Consider the following 22,425-nt stretch of genomic DNA (forward strand, 5'->3'; position numbering starts at 1 on the left):
ATAGGATTGCCTGTCACATTGAATTCAATTCCTTAGCATGTGCTTAATTGAGTTATACGTTTATTGATTTTTTTAAAAAAACTTATTGGGTGTTGGATGAAATCGGTTCAGTATTTGTAATTACTGCTAAAGAGGATGTACAAACCTTTCCTCATGTACAAATTGGAACAAGGTCTGTCTAATTCATATTTTGCTAGAAGTAGCCAAGGCAAAAGCATCATAACTATTTTGAATGCTTTAATTCATATTTGAAAGATAAATAAGTAAGATAAATATATTTGCACTGAATTTACAGTGTACTTTTTTTTAATAGTGTTCGACCCCTTCTCCTGAGGAGGAGAAGCTTATTAGCATCAAGAGATCCAAAACACCAGTTTCAAATGAATTCTCTGATATCAACACTCAAACAAATTGGACCAAATCACTTCCATTGCCAACCCCGGAGGAGAAAATGCGACAGCAGGCTCAAGCAGTCCAAACTGATGTTATACCTATTAACGTAACTGGTAGGCTTTTAATTTTGTTTCTGTGTGGTGAGAAAGAGCAAGGGATCTCAACTGGTTATTGGTTTTTATTTTGTCTGAAAATACGTTTTGCAAACCGTTGTTCAAAATTTATTTGAAATACTGATGAAACTTAAAATGAGAGGCTGATTAGATTGAAAGTACTGGTTAAATTACTACTACACTTTTCAAGAGCAGGGCTCTTTGCAGGAATTATGAAGAATATCGGTAAGAGCACACATTCAGCCTTAGATCTTAAGTTTAGTGGGTCCCCAACAAAAGGATTCTTGTGGCATAGTCAAATATATACTGAGGTTTAAAAAGAGCACAAAACCCAATATGTTTTCTACAATAACTTTCTCTTAAGATTTTAGGATCTCTCTGCTTTTCAGTCTATGAATAATGTTGAGAAACTTGCCCAAGCCAACAGATTTACATGCTCATTGCGGCAAAAAATATTGTTGTATGGAATATTCTTCAGGACCTTTGAGATGAAACCTATGTTAACCTCTTTCTCGGTCACAACGAAATGCTCTGTGTTAGCTTCAAATATGAAATGTACATATTAGAAATGGTTTGCTGCTATATTAAGCTTAAAAGGTTTCAGAAAGCCTTAGATAAGATCCACTTACAGTATGTGAATATCCGCCTCTTTTGTACAATGACTGTACTTCAGTTATCCACTGGAGGAGGAAAGTGAAATGCAGAACTGTACTGTTCCATTAACAAAGAAGATTTGTCTTTCTCCTGCAGCATGGTTGTTCTTCACTGGTGCAAAAAGGACCCCAAGGGCCATGGCACAATTACTAAATTACAACCGCATTGCCACATTCCAGCTGGTCTGAGGCACAAGAAGTTAACTTCAGTTATGCCGCATAGACTTCCATTGTGCTTTAGGCTTTCAATTAGATATTTTTGATTACATTGTTAAGGCAGCTGACTTTATTTCATTAACAATCACTTAACTTGGGCACGCCTTTCCCCTATGTGATTGCTAATAACCACTTAGCGCTGGCATCCATCTTATTTTAGCAAGATTTTCAGTATAAAACAGTTGCCTGAGATAAATAAGAAGCTCGTGAAAGTAATTAGAAATGCAAAATGAAAAGATATTATTGAATGCCACAACTTAAAAGAGAAATGCTTTTGCGCATTTAATTCATTACACAAATGAATAAACTGGGGTTCCTCCCAGTCCAAGTTGCTGCCTTTCAATTGCATAGAAGTTAAAAGACAGATAAATAATCAGTATGCTTAATCATAAGAGCGCAGTATATTTAGAAAAGTATGCAGCTTAATCTTGTATAACCCTCAAAGTATGTAAAAACAAAAGGTTGGACATGAGATGGGTGAAAGGTGGGCAATTCAATGGATATACTGAAGCTGAGCCATATTGCTTTACACTTTAGAAACTGAGGTTGCATTGTAAGCTCAATTGAACACAGTGTGACTTCCTTTTGAATTAATATCTGTAAGACAAGATTTGCAGTGATATATCCTCTTTGATAGGGACGCAGGTGGCGCTGTGGGTTAAAGCCTCAGCGCCTAGGACTTGCCGATCGAAAGGTCGGCGGTTCGAATCCCTGCGGCGGGGTGCGCTCCTGCTGCTCGGTCCCAGCGCCTGCCAACCTAGCAGTTCGAAAGCACCTCCGGGTGCAAGTAGATAAATAGGGACCGCTTACCAGCGGGAAGGTAAACGGCGTTTCCGTGTGCGGCTCTGACTCGCCAGAGCAGCGATGTCACGCTGGCCACGTGACCCGGAAGTGTCTCCGGACAGCGCTGGCCCCTGGCCTCTTAAGTGAGATGGGCGCACAACCCCAGAGTCTGTCAAGACTGGCCCGTACGGGCAGGGGTACCTTTACCTTTACCTTATCCTCTTTGATATGTACTTAGTTGGGAGAGGAAAAGGGGGAAAATACATTTTAGTTCTAACCATATCTTTAAATGGATGTAAGCGCTAGAAATCAGGTATTTGTATACTTTCTTCTCCCCTCTCCTTTTTTTGAAATCGCAAGGTAATATTTTTGGCTGTCTAAACCAGCAGTAGTAGATTGGGCTATTCACCACAATAAAATATTGATGTGTCTGAAATAAAATATTAACCCTAGATGTGCTTTTTAATAAATCAAGCGCCTTTTTAAAAAGATTAATTAATAATGAACACAGCCCACAACCTTTCACTTGGCTGCACAACAGATGAGACCTGCTTTGGTTTCATTTGGCAGCGCTCTTTCAGTTGGACAGATTGTAGTACTGTAAATCTGGCGAGTAACCTGAAGGTGCTGGGGCATTGCATTAATCTGAAAAGTTGCTGACTGGCTATCCATGTTTGGGAGTGGAATTAGTTTCTTGGGTCATCAGGAGCTGAGCTTGCTCTGGAAGGGATAGACTCAAAGTTTTAGTCTTTAAAAAGCATATGCTCCCAGTCTATTGAACACCATGCTCTAATTTTTAATCCAGGAACAGGTGGCGTGGTCGGGTTTGGGTTTTACCCAGATACAAAGGAAGATAATAGGAGCTGGTGCGCATCTAAGTCATAAATAAAAGATAAAGGGCTTCATTCTGCAAATTACTGAAACACTGACTTACGTACCATTGACTTCATTGGGCTGTTCCTTGATGAACAAGTTAAATTTAAGCAAGTGCATAAATTGAATTGTGGCCAGAGAAGGCTACTGAAAAGGTTGTGTTTTTTTTAAAAAAAACAAACCCACCACAAAAATTAAATACAGGTTTATTTTTAAAAACTAAAACTTTCAACCAGTTTTTGCACACAAGTTTCCTAACAGGTTTTATTTGATTTTGGATGAATACAGACAGTTGTTTACCAAGTGGTAACTTATCAAAGTATGTACACAGAAACATGGTAAACCACTTACCTGTAGCAACCTGCTAAATAGTGAGGATAATTTTTTTATCACATATGCAAGCTGAATCAGAACTCTGGTGAAGCAGAAGAGTGGTAAAAAGTATCCTTACTACGTGAAACAATATTACTTCCTTACCAACTCATTACCGGTTGGTAAAAAATAATACCTATAAATATGCTGACTTAAAAAAAAATATTTCTGTACAAGTTGACTTTGTGCCTTCGCTGATACAGATTTTGGTACAAAATAGACAACTTTGCCACTATTTCCATGTGCATGATGGGGCTTTTGATCTTTTTCTCTACAAGGCTTAGTTCTTATCTCTCAGGTTCTAAGCTACATGGTGAGCTACTTAGAGGAGCGTCAGTAGCTTTTCCAGTGTGACATAGGAGGGCTGCAGTTCAGCGTAATAATTAACCCCCTGGCATGCCTAATAGCAGGCTATTGGTCTGAAACTCTTAATTTTATAACTCCCAGTTCTCTTCACTAACCTCATCTACTATTAGAGTTTCAAAGGTTTCACTTAACAAGCACATTGTATCTTTAAACCCAAATACGATTATTCAGGGAAAACCAATTCTTTTCATTTGGCAACTAGGGATGGAACATTTGTCTTCTAGTCTTTGTTCCTGTAATCTAGAAATGTCCATGTGCATTGTTGTATAATTTTTAAAAGTCATTTTCCTTATGCCATACAATCTAATGGAAGCGTTCTGGTCCAAGACTCCTAGGACGTCACATATGATGCGCACAGCAATGTCTAGCAAATACCAAATGCACTGTTCAATGAGAAATAACTTGGCTATCTAGATATTTAAAATAGAATTCGGAAGAATTCAAATACCTACCTTTTTTCCTGGAAAGAAGTATAGTGAAACAGAGCTTTTCCTAAAGACACTTCTATATTTACTGCCCTAAGGATTTATGGGTTTGAGAAGAATATTAGGAATGTGAAGTTTGTTAAGGGGGAGAAAATAAAATGAGATTTTAAAATCACTTGTATGTTTTAACTAATTTGTAAAGCATCTCAAATGACAGAAGAAGCAAGATAGAAATTTCAAACAAATGAAAATGGCCAGGTTATTAATTCATTGAAAGAAGTGAATTTGTTTGAAGCTGTTCAACCTGTAGAAATGCTGCTGGGTCCAGATATGATACAGCAAATGGTCAACTATAAGGCTTTCTTGTTTTGCATGCACCACAAAAACTTTTAATTTTGTTGACATCCAGGTGGGTTCAGTCAATTGCGAAAATGCAGTATCACCCAATGATAGATTATTATGATGGTGATTATTATTATTATTACTATTGTTATTGTTATTATCATCATCATCATCATCATCAGTTCATATACTGCTTACATGCCAAAATTACTTTAAAGACTAAATATAGCCAGGGTGCAGTTCTGTGACACTGAAGTCTATATAGAGAATTTATGTTCAATAAATGTTACTGGCATTTGGCATGGCTCTTTGGTACCAACCAAAAAGAGACAGTGAGACCTCTGTCAGGGTTTCACAGTATGATGGAGCTGTTTCCATCTGCATCAGTCTCTCTCTGTCTCTTTCTCCCCCCCCCCCCCCCAATATAATGTTGTATTTAAATATAGTAAATTTTCAGAGGTAACAGACATTAAATTTTGGCTAACCTGAAAGTCAGAACATTGCCTAGACTTAGCCATGTTTGTTATTTAATATTTTAATTTTTCTCCCACTGTTCCAAATGTGCCCAAGGCTGTTCACAACACTGCTAACGTAAGTTCACTGCAAAATACAGCAGTGGTTACTTAAAATTTCAGTTCAAATTGTTTGCTGATTTTAAAAATACCTAAGACATTCAGATATTATAAAACTTCATCGTAGTCATATAATAAATAATCTGCAATCAGTTCCTCTGAAGTTTCAAATGCAGGGGAAAGTAGCCAGATTTCTTATGACTGTCAGTATAAAAAGTTTTGCATGCAGAGGTATCATCTTACTTTACTTATGCTTGGAGTCTGGGAGTTTCAAAAAACTAAAACACACATACAAGGGCCTATGTTAGGTGTTGAACAAAAGAGGCAGTCTAGGGATGTTCTTAGTGTCTGTCCACCCTGCTGCTTAACAGCAGCAAGAAACCAAACTTTTTGTGTTGTCATCCCAGTTCTGCCAATAGAGGTTCCTCAGGTATATTCTGTTTTAACTTTTGAAACACCTCCTGAAAACTTTTCCATGCTACCGAGCTAATGCAGTCAATTAAGAAAATATATTTAAATATTAAATGATTTGTAATTTTCCAAATTAACAGCTTACAACAGTGGAAAAAAGAGAACCACAGTCCCTCAGAAAATATCTTTGTAATAGTTCTGATGTTTTTATGAATAGTGATATACAATTTTTAAGTAAATAAATAAGCAATGAGGCCTCAAACCTCTGACATCATTCCAGGAACCCACTTATCCAAACTGACCTCCACACCTTACATCCACTTCCATTAGCTTCATATCTGCCTCATGTCCATTAATTTAAATTAAACCTCCAATTAAGTATATTTAGGATCGTCACTGAAGTCATTAGCCATGCCATGCCATAAGAAAATGAATAAATACTTGCTCAGTACATTTCTCAAAAACAAGAGCATAAATTCTCTCTCCCCCATTCCTCAAAGTTCATAAGAAGGTAAGCTGGGACATAATGTAACTATAAATGTCCAATGTTGACATTAATGGCTCACTGATATGTTTAGATTAAATGAAGATTTGGTCTGATGAGACAAATGTATTTGATAGGAGCATGTAATCCCTTCCATTTTAAAGCCTTAAAGTGACAGTATGCTGTATCTTTTCCTTCTATGTATATCCACTCTGTATGACTGAGCTAACATCATATATTAATGCCTTTTCTTCATTTCTATAATAAGCAAGTGGAAGAAAGTGCATGATGTCAGCGAGCTTGAAAGTAATGGTGCTTTGCTTGTTCTACTGTACATCAGGGGAGAATTTTGACCGCCAAGCCAGCATACGGAGGTCTCTAATTTACACAGATACTGTGGTAAGGCGGCCGAAGAAAGTGAAAAGGAGAAAGACTATTACAGGAGTCCCTGACAACATCCAAAGAGAGCTAGGTATGGCTCATCAGAACTGTATTCCATTACAATTAATAATTATCTTGCTTACTGTGACTAAACTCATAACATTTACCCCACGCTCATGAAGTCAATACAGTCTGATAGCCTATTAAAAGTTAAAATGAATGTATGCCTGACCACCAGGAAAGAATAAATAGTGTATGCTTAAACCGATCATTTTGCCCACCTGGGAATTAAAGTTCTGTCTTTTTAAACAAACAAACAAACAAACAAACAAACAAACAAACTGAATTTACTGAATGCCATGCAAAGCTGCAATTTTCTGACATCATCTATAAGAATTTTAGGGTTGTTTTTATTCTCTTGGTCTTAAAGATATATCTTACAATTACCGGTAAATTTGAGCACATCAGTCTCACATTTCCTTCATTCTTCACTGAAGACTGGATTTTACTAGGAGGAGTACTGCTGTCTAAAATTGGTTCCAGAATCTCATTAAAAACTTCTCCACTTACCATCTGATCATAAGTCTTATCAGTCAAATGGCTCAAACATTTGTGAAATGCTATAGGAGAGTCCATATTTGGAACATAAATATTCACTACGCAATTATCATATTTGAGGTCTTCTGGGTTTGTCATTTGTTTAACCAAAGAACTTAACCATAAATAACTTTCATCCCCAGCCATTCCTTCTTGGCAAACATGAATGTAATGGGCATAAGCTAAGGCCCTTTTTAGGCTAGAGCCTTGTTTGTATTCTGTCACTTCCATTTTCCCCCTTTCCTAACAACAACAAAAGTGTAGATAGCTTTTATTCTCTTCATAGCCAACTTGAGACAATGATCTTCCTGCTTGTTCACTTGAATGCTTAGTAGACATTCTAGGCTCCCTGTAATCCTGCTTGAGGCATTTAGTTTGCATATTCAAGTAGCTGTGGCATGGCTGTTTTGAAGTCCATGTATTTGTGGCCATCTCCCAGCATGGAAGCTTTGATTTTACACCATGGCACCACAAACCCACATTTAGGAAGGCTTGTGCTGACATACTGAATTGCTATGCAGAAATTACTTGACATACAGAAAAGCCCCCACACAGTGCAAGTTACAGTGTTCATCATATGTCTTCAAAGTTTTATTGGTGTCTGCAATGGTGAAATGGTGCCAGTGAAATTCTGCCCTCATTTGGCATGGAGTCATGCCAGTTGCATGCAACTTGATGGCAGTTCCATTGGGTTGTGGGACTTAAAGGAACTTCCTATACATTTTTTCCAGCCGTGATGTCCTGTGTTCCTTCTGTAGCTTTGGTGTAGGTGAGCTCCATTGGCCTACAAATTAGTGCAGGCAAACCTCTGGTTGCTCCTTCTCCTCTAAAACCTCTACCCACCTGACCTTTGGTATTTGAAGAACCCAGTAGTCTTTTTTTCTGACCCCAAACTCCATTATATTGGCAGCTACCACCCTTGGCTCCCTCTCTTGTGCTTGCATGCTTGCTTACTCACATTCAGAAGAGACAGTCTGCAATATAACCATCATAGCTCTGTGCTGGGTTTTTCTGGCTAGTGTAACTTATCTCCTTGTTTTAAAGGGTACTGGGAGGGTATTATGGACTGCACTGTTGGACTTTATCCTGTAATTTAAAACAAGTAAATGATATCTACCATGGTGTTTTCCTATCCTTCAACATGGGAGGAGCACAACACTATTTGGGCTACTTGCCCTAGCATTAAAGGGCAGGGTAAGGCCCAGTATTGCAGCCAAGAACTGAAGGGAAACTGGCAGTTTGCAATTTGGCTACTTCTTGAGGAGGATTGCTCTTCAACACTAGCAAACAGCAATAAATATCTTATTATACTTTCCTAATTAATAATATCTTACATAATTTGGCATTTAATTTTTCTCTTAAAGAATTTGAGATGAATCTCCGGTTTCATAATCTGTCAATATGAAACTCATAATTCCCCTGACAAGTTCTCGTGATTTCACATACAGTTGTGGTTCGAGTCGCGACAAGTTGTGGTTCGACTCGCGACGAGAAGGTGAAAAGTGAGGCGGAATGGCTGGCGCAGCGGTATCTTAAACCGCAAACCACGCCCCCTACAAGCCGCCCGGTTGGGCGCTTACCTGTGGGCGTGGTGCGCCAGCCAGGTGAGTGGGGCAGGGGGCATAACGCCCCCTGCGTGACGCAGAAATCACATCCCGCCCACAACACCTCTACATGAGTAGAATATTAAAAGTATCCATTTATGCCAGAAATGCTTTTTGAAAAACATTACGCTACAATATATATTTTAAAGTGCTTTGAGTCTCTTCGAGTAGTGAAAAAAAAATGCCACAAATAAATACATTAGTTTAAGTACATATTTAAGCAGTAGTTACAATGATAACTTGGAATTTAGTAACTGAAACTTAACTTATGGACTGACAACTTTTGTTGTTGGAAAAATCTGAATTTGTATCATATTCAGGAAACTGATGACATTAGAACATCACCCAGAGAAGGTGTTTATTTTCAGTTACAGCTAACATTGACTCATGCCAATCAATATAAATAACTTACAAGTCCTCTCTTTCTTACTTGATTGGCCTTTGTGCCTATAGTCATTTTGATAAAACTCTGCTTTTGAGAATTATCAAGCTGCTTGCCAGCATTGAAGGGACATAATGTAATTTCTCTTTTTTTTTATGATAATTTTTATTATTATACATTTTATAAAATTCCCTCCAATTCTTCGTTCAATCCCGCATACAACAAATCATAGTTATTTTTTTGACTTCCTTCAACGTCTCTGACAATCGTCCGTGGTTACACCTTTAATACACATTCCCTTCTTTCGTATTGCCATTTTTCCTCCTTACTCCTATTATTTCTCATAAACAATACTTATTTTCTTTTTTTACAGTGCCTCTTTAAATCCCGCTAGCGTTGTATTCACACCACATGGGACATAATGTAATTTCTCACTTGAGCCCACTGTGGTAGAAAAAAAAGTCTAAAGGTCAAATTCTAGCTGCCTTGGAGTTCTAGCTAAGACCACACTGACTTCGCTGAATCAGGGCTTCAGTTTATGCTTTTTGGAAAACTTTAAAAGCAGGCAAAATGCACAAAAAACATGTGTAAAGGTTTGATTTTATTTGAAATCAGGTTAATGTTTCATAAATGGCATTGTCCTTAACTTTCCCTCCATCCTCCATTCTCTCCGATGCCAGTGTTTTGTTGTATGCCAAGAAAAACAAGAAGTGAATATGACTTAAACAGCTATTAAATTTTATGGGGAAGAATGACCTTACTCTTCACAGTCCACTTGCATTCAACAATTAAGAGAATTGAAAGGCTCTGGGAAGGGAGCTCCTTATCTGACATGCCATAAAAAACCCGCAAGAGCTGCTCAGAAGCAAGCATTCCAAAATGGCTGCATTTTTCAATGGCAGACCTGCAGCATTTCAGATACCAAACTTTTCCCCACCTCTTTTTTACATCATTGTAGCATAATTTGGAGAGAAGAAAGTGCTATTTTAATAGAATTTCAGTGCACATATATATTTAAGTATACAGTGCAGTGATCTCAAGTGCATTCAAATCAGTGACTTTCAAGCTTGTTGGGGTAATAATAAAAATAAAAATAATGGTGGCAAACAACATTCCTTGAAAGACAGCTCACTACTACTGATCTCCTTCAGCAATGGACAACATCAAGAGAATGTCGGTTCATGGTTTGACTCTCAGTTCACCATTGGCAATGATGAAATCAGCATTCCATGTGAACTGTTTGTATGTACTTGGGCATGATTCTATAATAACTTGTTTTCTTCGGCAGGAATAAAAGCATTCTTCAGCCGATATCGCTGACCTGGTTCTTTCATCATTTTAAACCATAGTTAAGATTTAGCGTACAACATGCTGGTGCACAGGACAAAAATCTTGGTCAATTTGCACCTTCCCCGTTCCTAATGTTGCTTTGCTACTGGGAGCTAAGCCATGGTTTGGCTCATGGTTTGTTTGGGAAAAACAAACCACTAGTCCCCTTTTGGACATAACACTTAGATTTACATGAAACCAGAAAACTTCAAGCAACCCACATTTTAAAAATGTGGAGTATTAAAAAAATCCACACAGGAAGTGTGCCTGTCAGTAGTTAATTGGCATTATAAAATCAGCAAATCAGAAGGCAGGGACAGCCATAAAAATTCAAATATGGGCGAGTGTAGACTGCTTTGAATGGAGGATTCACAGCTAAATAATACTCAAATGTGGACAAACCCTTTAACTATGGTCGAATGATGTGCGAGCACTTGCCACTGGGGAAGGGGCAGCCAGAAGACAGGAAGTTTGAAAATAATTTTGTTAATTAAATATTAGATTTGCAAGTCCTCCTCCTGTCACTGGTCAACTTGAAAGAATGAGAGTTGGATTTTCTGTGAGATGACTCTCTTGCAATTCTGTCTGTACCTTGCCTTGTGCTTAGTCTCCCTCCACCTGCATTGCAGACAGAAGCCATTGTCTAATTAGGCAGTAGACTCTGCTTCAGTAGGTGAGCAACACTATTCTCCCTGCCTTTTGTTCTTCCTCGAAGAACAATGTAGATGTTGCTATGCTAAGTATTAATACATAGATGAAATAGTTCTTAGAAACTTGGGCAGGCCTTTAGAATGTCTTCATTTAATGTGTTTAAATGTATTTCAATTTGTTCCTTTAAGGAGGTCAGTGGTTTTAAAAAGCAATTGTTAGCACTTTATTTTTCTCCTGTGGTATAGTGCAAGGTCCCAAAAATAAACATTTCATGATTCAAGTAGATAATAGTATAGAAAAATAATTTGTGTGGAATTGCTTGAATTTCCTGGAATCCCATGGTGCTTTTGAATGGAAGGTGCAGCAGTCAAGACATAGTTTGCAAAGAACAAGGACTGAGACACGCTTTGCTTGTTCTTTATTTTCTTCATTTTTCACACTGGGGATAGGGTAATATATTATATATATGTAACATAAATAAGCTCCTGTACGTTGTGACTTAAATTATGGTCTGCTGAGTGCAACAATAGCTGCAGCTGCTATTATTTAAAGTGAAGTGTGCAGGCAGCTTAGTAGGATAGTATTGATTGTTCCCAGTTGGCCTTTAGCCTGTTGGTTAGGTAATAACAGCTATTCTTGTCTATCAGGGGTTTTGCTTGTTTTTTATCTGAGTAACCTGACTGGAGAGTAGTCCTAGTTTGAATGTAAACAGACCCAGGTTCTTATTTATATTTGAAACAATTAAGCATATTTGAAACATCCAAGGAAACAACTTTTTGATACATGTTTTGTTAATGAACACAGGAGCTTAAATGTGAAATCTTGATGTGTATAATAACTGTTTTATTTTAACTTCCAACAGTTGGCACTGGTAAAAACGACTTCCGTGGCCATTCATTATGCGTCCCTGACCACTATTCCACGCTAGGAAGGCTTGATAGTTATCACTCTTCCATGCAGCAGTCTGACACCAAGGACTCCGGCTGTCAGACGGAGGAAGTCAAAGTGGTGCCACCTTCAGTGAGGCGAATACGTGCCCAGAAAGGTCAAGGAATTGCAGCCCAGATGTCACAGTTGTCCAGTTCTTCTGGAAACATGTCTGTGATGAGTGATTCCGCTGGGGTTGTGTTTGCCTCCCGCCTAAACAATGACCTGGGTTTTCATAGTCTACCTCGGTCTGGGGCAAGGGTGTCCCTACAGTTCCTGGAACGTAGACATAGCCTGTCTAAGTCAACAGAAGGTGGAGCACTGTCACACCAGATAAGCAAACTGCAAGTGGATGATAGCATAGACCACATGAGGAACAACAGTAGGACAGGTATGCTTCAAAGGCCAAAGTCCCAAGAGGTAAAGGGCTCTGAGAGTAACCAAACAGAAAGTCTAGCATGCATGGTCTCTCCACATAGTATGTATTCAACCAGCATTATACCAAATGCAACCCTATCATCCTCTTCAGAGGTTATTGTGATTCACACCACACAGAGTGCGGGCGCGATGGATAGTAAAATCACCAACCCTTCTTCATATACAAAACCTAGAGACAATCTTGTTGTCAACAGCATGGTAGGCACAAAAGATCAACAGCATTCCTCTAGTGGGACCTGGAGCGAGACCAGTTCAACACATCACTCGCGTTCCTCAGACACTGCTGTTTCATCGAATGCTGCAATGGTGCTCAGTCTTGGAGATTCAGGAGTTTCTCTCAGCGGTGCAGGAGCTGTGGAAAATGCCCCTCAAAGTATGACCTACGGCAGTAGGAATAATCTCAGTTTTCCAACCCACTCTCAGGACAGTGACAGTAGGAGTGAATCAAATTACTCTGTTGACAAAACACAGAGCCAGGTCCAGAACAGCACAGAGCACTGTGGTTTGAAGCGCTCTGGAAAGGAAGAGGTGTTGTTACACAAACTAAACTGTGCCACTCCAGGCTGCTCCACGCCTGTGAGCAACCTGAGTACCAGCAGCCTTGAAAGAGTCTCTGCCAAAGAAGACTCAAGCTCTTTATATTCTGTGGACCATGATGGCTATTACACTTCCATGCACATGGACTCGGGACTCAAGTCTGGCAAAACTTGCAATAGCAATAACGGCTTTGGAAACCCCAGGCACAGTGTCATTAATGTGTTTGATGGCACTGAGAAGAAATCTGTGGGAGACTTGTCAAATTACAGCGACAAATCCCTCTCACGAAGCATATCCTTTAAAAAGGCAAAGAAACCACCTCTGCCCCCATCCCGAACAGACTCTCTTAGAAGGATCCCCAAGAAGAAAACTCAGTCCAATGGGCAGGTATTGGATGACATGTTGATTGCTAGCCTCCAACACTCCCTACAGTTGAACCTCAAGTGCAAAAATGGCAGCTCACCATCTCAAAGCCCCTGCAGTGATTATGATGACCCTTGGGTGCTACGCTCTCGTAGTCAGAGCTCGGTGAGCGCCAGTAGCAGCATGATGTCTGGAACAGGCCTGAACATGTACTCCATCTGTACTGTCACACCCTCCCAGAGCGAGACGAGCAGCATCAGGTCAGAGTATGCTGACCAGTGGGGCTACTACAGCGATTGTCCTACAGCGATGCCAGAGGATCAGCTGAAATCCCCAGTAGTTCTTTCGGCTAATGCTGGACCCAAGCTAAATGATTATAACGTCAGCCGCCTTAACGATGGGTCAAGGGCTTCTACACCACAGGTGCCCAGCGGGTTGGCCAAACCAAAGACCACTTCTCCAGAAAAGCCACATAGGGTTACATCACCATCTAGTGGGTATTCTAGCCAATCCAACACACCCACAGCAGTTACACCAGTGCCTGTCATTCTGAAATCTATGTCAACAGGAAACGGGAAACCCAAGATGAAACCTAAAGTGCCTGAAAGAAAGTCATCCCTTCTGTCTTCAGTTTCAGTGTCTTCCTCCTCCACATCCCTTTCTTCTAATACATCTGCTGAAGGGAGTGGGAGTGTGAAGAAATCGGACTCTGGCCCAAGCTTCCCTCTGGTTTCGTCTCCAGACTCTTCTGAGTACCTTCTTCCACCACCACCACCTCCCTCATCAGATGTTATGGATCTGCCGCCTCCTCCTGGATCTCCCAACTTCCCACCGCCTCCACCAGAAGCGGTTATAAACATATCGTTTTCTCAAAGTATCCCATGGTTTAATTACCTACCACAAGACCCTTCGTTGGATCATTTCTCTCCCTCGTCACCGCCTGTTCCATCTCCTCCCCTTCCACCTCCTGTCCCTTCTTCAGTTCCTCCACCAGCACCCCCCTTGGACCCTAAACTCACAAAAGGTGCATATAAAAATGCACCATGTTCTTTCAAGAAATATAATCAGGAAGGTTCTTCTCACAGTACAATAAAGAGAGCATCCTTGAAAAAGGAGGATCCCGCCAGGCCTTCAATGCCTCTAGTAACCACCCAAGCACTGCAAATGGTACAGCTGAGGTCCGTGAAGAAAACTGTGGTGTCAGAGGTTGAACAGCCAGTTGAATCTGCTTCTGACATAAATTCTCAGGAAAAATCAACTGATGTGCTTTCAGGACAGCTGCCTATAAAACCAGGTGTATCAGTAGGACACTGCGACAGCCTGGAAGAAGGTGAAGTGAAACCCCATGGTGCTTTTGACAATACCTTTGTTTACAGTCCTAATCATAGATCTTATCCAGGACTCTGTGGTAACTATGAACTTTCGAGTGGTACAATGCCTGGAAATGCAGGCAGTCTAGCTAATTCCTTTGCCAGTGATTTGCCACCAGCCAGTGTTGAAGAAGCAGCACAGGATTTTTGCTCTGATCTTGCAAGCTCATCTCTTGAGGGACAGCCAGGATGTCTCAACAAGCCTCAGGGTGTATCGCCAAACAAGAAGCCGCCACCTGTTTCAAAGAAACCCAAACTGTTCCTGATTGTGCCACCCCCACAACCCGATGTTACAGCAGAAAAAATAGCTGGAGTGGGTGAAACAGTCAGAATCGCTCCAGGGGATGCTGCCATTGCACAGTACAGCCAGGCTGAGGATTATCCTACAGATGGACTCTGCTCCTATGAAATGGACTCTGGCAGCCTGGTTCCAGAAGGAGGAGCTGCAGGTTCCACCTCCTGTGAGACACTGGAAGTCAGCGTTTCTGCGCTGCAGCCCAAGCAGGAGGAGCAGCCTTGCTTGTGCGAACGAAGCAGTTCCAACAGAATTGGAGACAGTGTCTCTAGAGGAGACAGGCATGCATCTCAAGGGGATGAAAGTGGTAAGTCTGTTTTCTGTTTTCATCCAGTATATTTAGTGACTAGACCTATTTGGGAGTGGGATAGGGAGGGCTGCAGCATTGGCATCAGTGTAACACTCTCGGTGCAAATGCACGCAGATCCTAAGGGAAATAATAGAACTTGGGCTAATGGTGTGTAAAGAATCTGCACTGCCTTCTTTATTTAAGGGGAACAATTGTCAAGGGGGATTTCTCAACCAAATCTCTGTTGTGTTGATTTTTAAACTGCGACAATAATGATGGCCATGGGGTGGGGATTAGGGAATCCAGAAATGTCAGTGTTATGTTCCTTGTAAGCAAATAAATAGCTTTTCACAGAATGTAGTTACTCAAAATAATTTTGTTGTTGCCATCAGTAAAAAGGCAGAAGCATGGCTGTGTTGTGTATTTTTAGGGAAATTTACAGTCTTTATTGCCCTGTTGGCTACTTAACACTTAACTCTTCAGATATTGCGAGTTTATAATCCCGCATAATTTTCTTACTTATTGCATTTTAGCTGAGGGGTTTGAATCAGATGCAGCAAACAGCTTTTTACTGCAAAGCCCTAGTTATGGAGAAGACAATGAGGTGGTGGCAGTGCCAACCAGACCAAGGACTACTGAGGATCTTTTTGCAGCCATTCACAGGTATTGTTTAATTGCCTTATTTGTGTTGCTTTATCCATTATCCCTTAAGAGTTTTAAACATATCTTACATAATATGTAATGCTAATGATTATTATTTTATTTTTCAAAGAAATTCACTTTAGTTTCTGGTAATACATAGTTAAAATAGATTATTCATATATGCACCTTTCATTGCTTTGCAATCAACTAATTCTGAAACTAAACTTTGCTGGCAGCAAAATCAAGTTTGGTAAAATTGTCAGCCTCTGGCCCTTCTGTGAATGTCAAGTGATCCCTTGTTTGTATTGTACTGTTTCTCTCAAATCTGCTTGATTTAACATATACTATTGCTTTCTTTGTGTATCTTTTTGTTTTCATTTCCTCTACCCTCCATTCTTTTCCCCCCTCTTCTCTGCTGATTATATGGTGCAGTTTGGGACAGAGGCTCAACTCTAATGCTTCATGGCAAGCTTGGCTTAAACTGGCAAGTAAACATGATCTATCCGTCATATGGCAAAACATATGACAGTAGCTGGATTATAGATTGCCATAATCCAGTTGAAGATGAGCTATTTCTGTGACACACTGATCTGTCGTTTCGAATGTGCAATACAGACTAACCCCAATCATTCTCTCCTGATTAAAGGAAGAAAGTTCAATGGATGAACACATTTCACAAGGCTAAACGAATGCAAATGAATCTCTACAAATAATTATGGTTCTTTAGACGATATCTTTGATTACAGATCTTCAGAATGCAACCCATTTTTAAAAATACTTTAAGATACCTTTAGCTAGAAGGGGCAGACAGGAAATGCCCTAAAAAGAAAGTGACATATCTTGACTTGGAATATCTAATGTGTGTTACTGGTGCCACCTTGTGGTGATTTTTCTCTCTCTACGAATTGGAACATCTTTGGGGAGTGTAATTGAAAGTGGCACAAATATGTTCTCATTATGTTATGTGAGTATAGGTTGGGAATGCTCTGTGTTGGGAACTTTGGGTCATGTTTATATATTGTACAGTTTATATATTGTAGTGTTAAATATTGCAGGGTAGAAAAGTTTGCTTCTAGAATGATATCCTTTCATGGCAAACAATTGTACATTTCAGAGTAACGTGTTTCCCACTACCCTACATATTTCCCATTACTAAACATATATAGACCAAGACTGAAGACACCACTCAACTAGTTCCAAAAGGCACTGAAAGGAAGTGAATTGCAATATGCCACAGGAGTTTGCTATATTTAGAGAAAAATAACAATTCCCACCACACATGGCAAGTCCATGGGTATACCTAAATAACTCTTGGATTCAAGAGAAACATTCATCTTTGTGTGGGAAAAGAGCAGTGTGTATATGTGAGACACAGATTGCATTTGTGAGTAGGGGAAGAGTGTTTACATTCTTCTCTCACCTTCCTCCCCAGTCTTCCTTGTAAGAGAACAAATAAGTCCTGAGCATGTTGACTACAAAACTGGCAAACATCCTCTGGAAATACCTGAGATGTGATTGCACAGCCACTTTCAAATTAGATACTGAGTGAGGATACATCCCATGGATACTGACATACATTAACTGATAACACCACAAGCTGGTGTTTACTTTTCATGCTGTTGTGTGTCACAGTGCAAACTTCAGCTGTTAATGTCGTATGAAACTTCCAATTATGACTGGAGAGAATCATAGAATAAAATAACGTGGGCATAATTTTAGAATGTAGTTATGTCCCATAGTTTTCAATTGTCTTTAAGGACATCTAATTTTCTATGGATGGTGTTCTTTGTTTTTCGCAAGGGGCTTGGTCTGTATTGCACAGTTATACAAACTGTGTATTTTGTGTGAAATGTACATAAGAATAAGTCCTGAAAACATGTTTTTACTAGTTACATAGTACTATATATCTTTCATCTGCTGACCCCAAAATTTTCAAATTTATCTGCTGGTCCACATTCGTATAGCTCTCATTTTTCTTCTGCATTTTAGGAACATAGGAAGCCACTTCACACAGAGTCAGATATTTGTTGTCTACTCTGGCAGTGGCTCTCCAGGATTCCAGTAAGGAGTCCTTCTCAGGCCTAGCTGGAGATGCCAAGATTTGCACCTGGAACCTTCTGCATGCAAAGCCAATGCTCTACCACTGACCTGTGGTCCTTTTGTGATCTTAAACCAACAAGTTGATCTCATTCTCAGTGAACTGAAATAAACATGGAGAAGGTGGTCCTTCCCTTCCCCTAATTTTTCTTGAAATCCCAGCTTTGGCTTGGCCATTTTGTTTGAAAATGATTTTATCGGTACCCCAACCAGGGGTAATGAACATAGCATCCCCCATCCAACATGGCCAATTATAAGGGATAATGGGAATTGGATTCCAACATCTGGAGGGCATTTTGGCTACTGCTATGCTGGTGGCGCTGTGGGTTAAACCACAGAGCCTAGGACTTGCTGATCAGAAGGTTGGTGGTTCGAATCCCCGTGATGGGGTGAGCTCCCGTTGCTCGGTCCCTGCTCTTTGAACCTAGCAGTTCGAAAGCATGTCAGGGTGCAAGTAGATAAATAGGTACCGCTCCGGCGGGAAGGTAAACGGCGTTTCCGTGTGCTGCTCTGATTCGCCAGAAGAGGCTTTGTCATGCTGGCCACATGACCCGGAAGCTGTACGCCAGCTCCCTCGGCCAATAAAGCGAGATGAGCGCCGCGACCCCGCGACTGGACCCAATGGTCAGGGGGTCCCTTTATCTTTTTATGCTAGACTTTACTGGAAACTCATTTTCAGTATAGGCACGCATGTCTATGTGCATCATCAAATAGTTTAGGCATGTTTATTTTAACCCAGGAAAGTGTTTATCCACTTTCCAGTATTTGTTTGTATGCAGTATCTCTGCAACCCCCCTTTTAAAAAACTTCATAGTCAGTTATATATATAGCATTTAAATAAATATAGAACAGCCTAGCCCATTTATGTTCTCCCTCTGGATAAGCAAAGGGGCACACAATAGTCCAAAACTCTTGGGTTGAGGTTTCTTCCTAGAAACTGACAAGTGAACGTACTTCTCAGTCTTTTCTTCTAAACTGTGAATCTACATAAGGCTTTCTTCAAAAGTGATATTATTTTGTTATCAGTACCATTTTTAAATGTGTTGGAGTGTTTGGACGGCATTAATATATGACTGGTGTTAACTTGAAAGGAATACTACATGTACTTTACCATCTTTGTTAATCACTTACCAGCTCCTTGTTTTATCCTATACACTTTCTGATTTCCCCTGTATACAAATTAATTTGTTGTTTTTAAGGGATGTCCTTTCCCTTCTTTGCAGGTCAATGCAACTGCTTTTAGATGAAGCTTCAGAGTATGTCCTATGTGCTAATTACTTTTGATACAGTAAAATGCTTCTTATGTTCCTAGCTCCCCACAGAGCATGTGGATTTCATTTAGGCTTCATTAATTTCACGCCCTTTGGCAATTTCATTTGGAACACCTTGACAAGTGTAGCTAGAATATATTAATTTGGAGGACGCTACTATATTGGAAAGCTGTTTTAATTAAGAAAATACAATTTAGCAAGATTCAAATATTTGCTTTGCAAAATATTAATGAGAAAAGAAATATTGTAACTTGCAAGTAAATTGGATTAATTCAGTTCTGTACTGGAGAATACAGTTCAGAACAAGACTCCTGTTATCAGAATGTCACCATTCCTGTTTCCAGTATCTTCCTACTAATTTCTGTAATAGTTTATATTCATCTGCTTGCTTGTTACAATATTCATATGTGAAATAGGAAAAGCATTGAAGTGAGAGGCTAATACTGATTTTATGTTTTTCTTCTACGTTAAAATCATAGATCCAAAAGGAAAGTCCTTGGCCGCAAAGACTCTGAGGATGATCATACCCGAAATCATTCGCCATCACCCCCTGTTACACCCACTGGTGCTTCTCCAAACCTGGCTTCCCTTAAACAGGCAGGATCAATTCAAAGAAATATTCGCAAAAGTAGCACCAGCAATGACAACTTCAAGGCACTTCTGCTTAAAAAAGGGAGCCGTTCAGATACCAGTTCTCGCATGTCAGCAGCAGAGATGCTAAAAAACACAGACCCAAGGTTTCAAAGAGCCAAGGCAGATTCTTCCTGGGAACCCACTGACAGTAGCACAAGTTGTTCTCCTACCAAGAGCAGACGGGCCCAGGAAGAATGGGCCAAGAGTGAAGGCCTGATGCCAAGAAGTCTGTCCTTTTCCAGCGCCAGGTACGGCAGGTCTCGAACCCCACCATCTGCTGCAAGTAGCAAATACAATGTTCGAAACAGGATCCAGAGTAGCCCTATGACTGTTATCAGCGAGGGAGATGTGGAACCATTTGAACCTGCAGAAAGCAGAACTTGTAGGTCTTTAGACGAGGAACAATTTGATGTGTTTGACAGTGATGAAATGGACATTAATGAAGATGTGGCCTCCAGTGAGAACAGTACAACTCACCCAGACTTGATAACTGGTTGATACAAAATTATTTTAATATGTATGCCATCAACTGAAAAAAGGGTGAGGATTAAGAAGGCACTATGATGTCACAGCTTTCATAAGGTATACAAAATGACCCAGACTTAGCAGGAAGCCCTAATCAGTACAATTTACTTCACCAAGTATTTAGAATGTGGTAATTGATGCTACAGTACTGATACCTCTATGTGGCTCGATGGGGTGCGATTTTTAGTTTTTAATGGATGTGACTTTTAGTTTAAATGGAACTAAGTCAGATCAGTCCATTAAAGCATTAAAATCCTTTAGATAAAAAAAGAAACTAATATTTTCAGATTCTGGGTTGTGTGTGATTTTTTTTTAAGAGTGTAGAAAATTAAAGTAAGCCTACAGAGAAAATGGGGAGCTTCTGTGGTACAGGGTGGCAGCAGCTTTCAAAGTGTTATATTTATGAAACCTAGTAATCTCTTTTGAGCAGGGAACGATAGAATATGTGGTCTAGTAGTTAGCCGTGTTGGCTGTTGTCCCACTGTTTCTTCTAGTTTGTGTAGGGGGTCCTCTGCTGGTCTAACCATGTCATGATAGCATAACAAACAGGCTGACCAGATTCTGAATTACTGTTTTTTAAAAAACGCAATAGGAAAGAAGCACTATTGTAATACAGAAGTGACTGCTGTGTGGGTATATTACAGTCCATCTATTGGGTTCTTAAGGAAAAAAAACCTCATAGGTGAATTTGTTTTTTTGAATGGAAATTATGATGTCCTATAGAAGACCTAAAATAAATGGCTGCCGATTTGTAAAGAAGATGTAGGTAAATCTGGGATGGGGTGAGGCATAATAATAATAATAAGCAAATGGCCATTAACTTCTCGATTTGAGAGCTTATAGTATATAACTGCAAATGGTACCCTTTTCTTTTCAATTAAACTGGGAATTACCAGTTTTTCTTATATTTGTCAAAATGGGAAAGTTTTAAGCAACATATCACTTGGAATATTGAAACACTTGCTAACTTTTGGTTACCAAAGAATACACTACAATTAGTTTTACTTTTTTGTCTACAGTCAGCATCTCCTTGATATGGGAAAATAAACTTAACAATTTAGGAGACTTTGCTTAATTTTATTGAGTCTTTACCAGTGTGTTTAAATATATAGATATATATATATAACTTTCTTATTTGTAAAGAATATAACTGATAGCTAAAATATCAGCTGTGATTTTGATCACAGGATTGTTGGGTTTTTTGGAAAATGAATTTTGACTAAGTTGCTAGTCTTCTGTTTTTATAATGTTTGTACATAATACAAGTTCTTGAGGTAGCCTTTGTCCTACCAGTGCTGGACTTTTTACATTTTTAAATTTTTTTAAAGAAAAAAAAACCCTCCTCTATGTAGATAATTTATTTTGATGAAAAACACTTGGCTCTTTTTCTCTCCATCTCTGTTCTTTGTTAGTTCTATAAATTTTAGTGGCCTTCACTCAACTCGAGAAGGGGATGGGGACAATCCTGTGACTGCGTCAATAAACAAGGCTGCCATTTGTCATCTTGTGGCTAGAGTTAATAATGCAACACTTGAAAATCTGGGGGTGCTGTTATACTGAATGCTAGCCTGGCAGAGCAAGGGTTTGTGGCAGGCTTGAACACGAGGAATAGGTAGGTCTGAACACATGCTTATGGTCTTACTAAAGGGGGTAAGAAAGAATTGATCAACCACAAGGAGGCATAGATGGGACTGAGCCTGCTGGTCAAAATCCAAAGCCCCTAACACAGTTTTCTATTCAAGAGAACCTCTTTGTGCAAATATGGTGATTTCCCATTAGGTGTGCCAAACGTTAGACTCTCTCAAAAAGGAATGGTATCTCCCCGTGTGTAAACTGAGGCCACTGGATCACAGCTATTAGATTTAGTGGATCATGCCCTATATAGTTCCATGACTGAGCCTCCGCTTCCTAAGCTGCACAGCAATACGTTTTTCTGCTCTCCTTGCTCAAGGAGGAATTCAACGTCATACTCTTCTCATCGTTCCATCAACACAAGCATTTCTGTTTGCCAAACAGGAGGATCCCTCCCACATCTTCACACCCCATATACTCTTATGGGGGTTCTGCTGATCCTCCAGAGTGGATTGGGGG

General features: G+C 39.8%; 1 protein-coding gene and 1 long non-coding RNA gene across 9 annotated transcripts in view; both read left to right on the forward strand.

Annotated features, from left to right (window-relative positions):
* NHSL1 (NHS like 1) overlaps positions 1-21,836 on the forward strand; it is a 148,723-nt gene extending 126,887 nt beyond the window's left edge. For 5 of the 8 annotated variants that reach the window (XM_079970929.1, XM_079970932.1, XM_079970930.1 and 2 more), the window contains 5 exons: positions 314-506; positions 6,344-6,475; positions 11,810-15,184; positions 15,700-15,829; positions 19,656-21,836. In XM_079970929.1, the coding sequence (XP_079827055.1) occupies positions 314-506; positions 6,344-6,475; positions 11,810-15,184; positions 15,700-15,829; positions 19,656-20,307 (4,482 nt within the window). In that variant the 3' untranslated portion in view covers positions 20,308-21,836. Of the gene's footprint in view, positions 1-313; positions 507-6,343; positions 6,476-11,809; positions 15,185-15,699; positions 15,830-16,240; positions 16,293-19,655 lie in introns of all 8 variants that reach the window. The other 3 variants (XM_079970931.1, XM_079970933.1, XM_079970936.1) reach the window with 2 other exon arrangements.
* On the forward strand, positions 516-3,196 carry LOC307213482. Its single transcript, XR_013837535.1, has 2 exons — positions 516-2,020; positions 2,397-3,196. It is a non-coding gene; the product is annotated as an uncharacterized lncRNA (long non-coding RNA).
* Positions 21,837-22,425: the final 589 nt, after the last annotated feature.

This window comes from Podarcis cretensis (genome assembly GCF_951804945.1).
Source record: "Podarcis cretensis genome assembly, chromosome: 3".
Classification (NCBI taxonomy): Eukaryota; Metazoa; Chordata; class Lepidosauria; order Squamata; family Lacertidae; genus Podarcis; species Podarcis cretensis.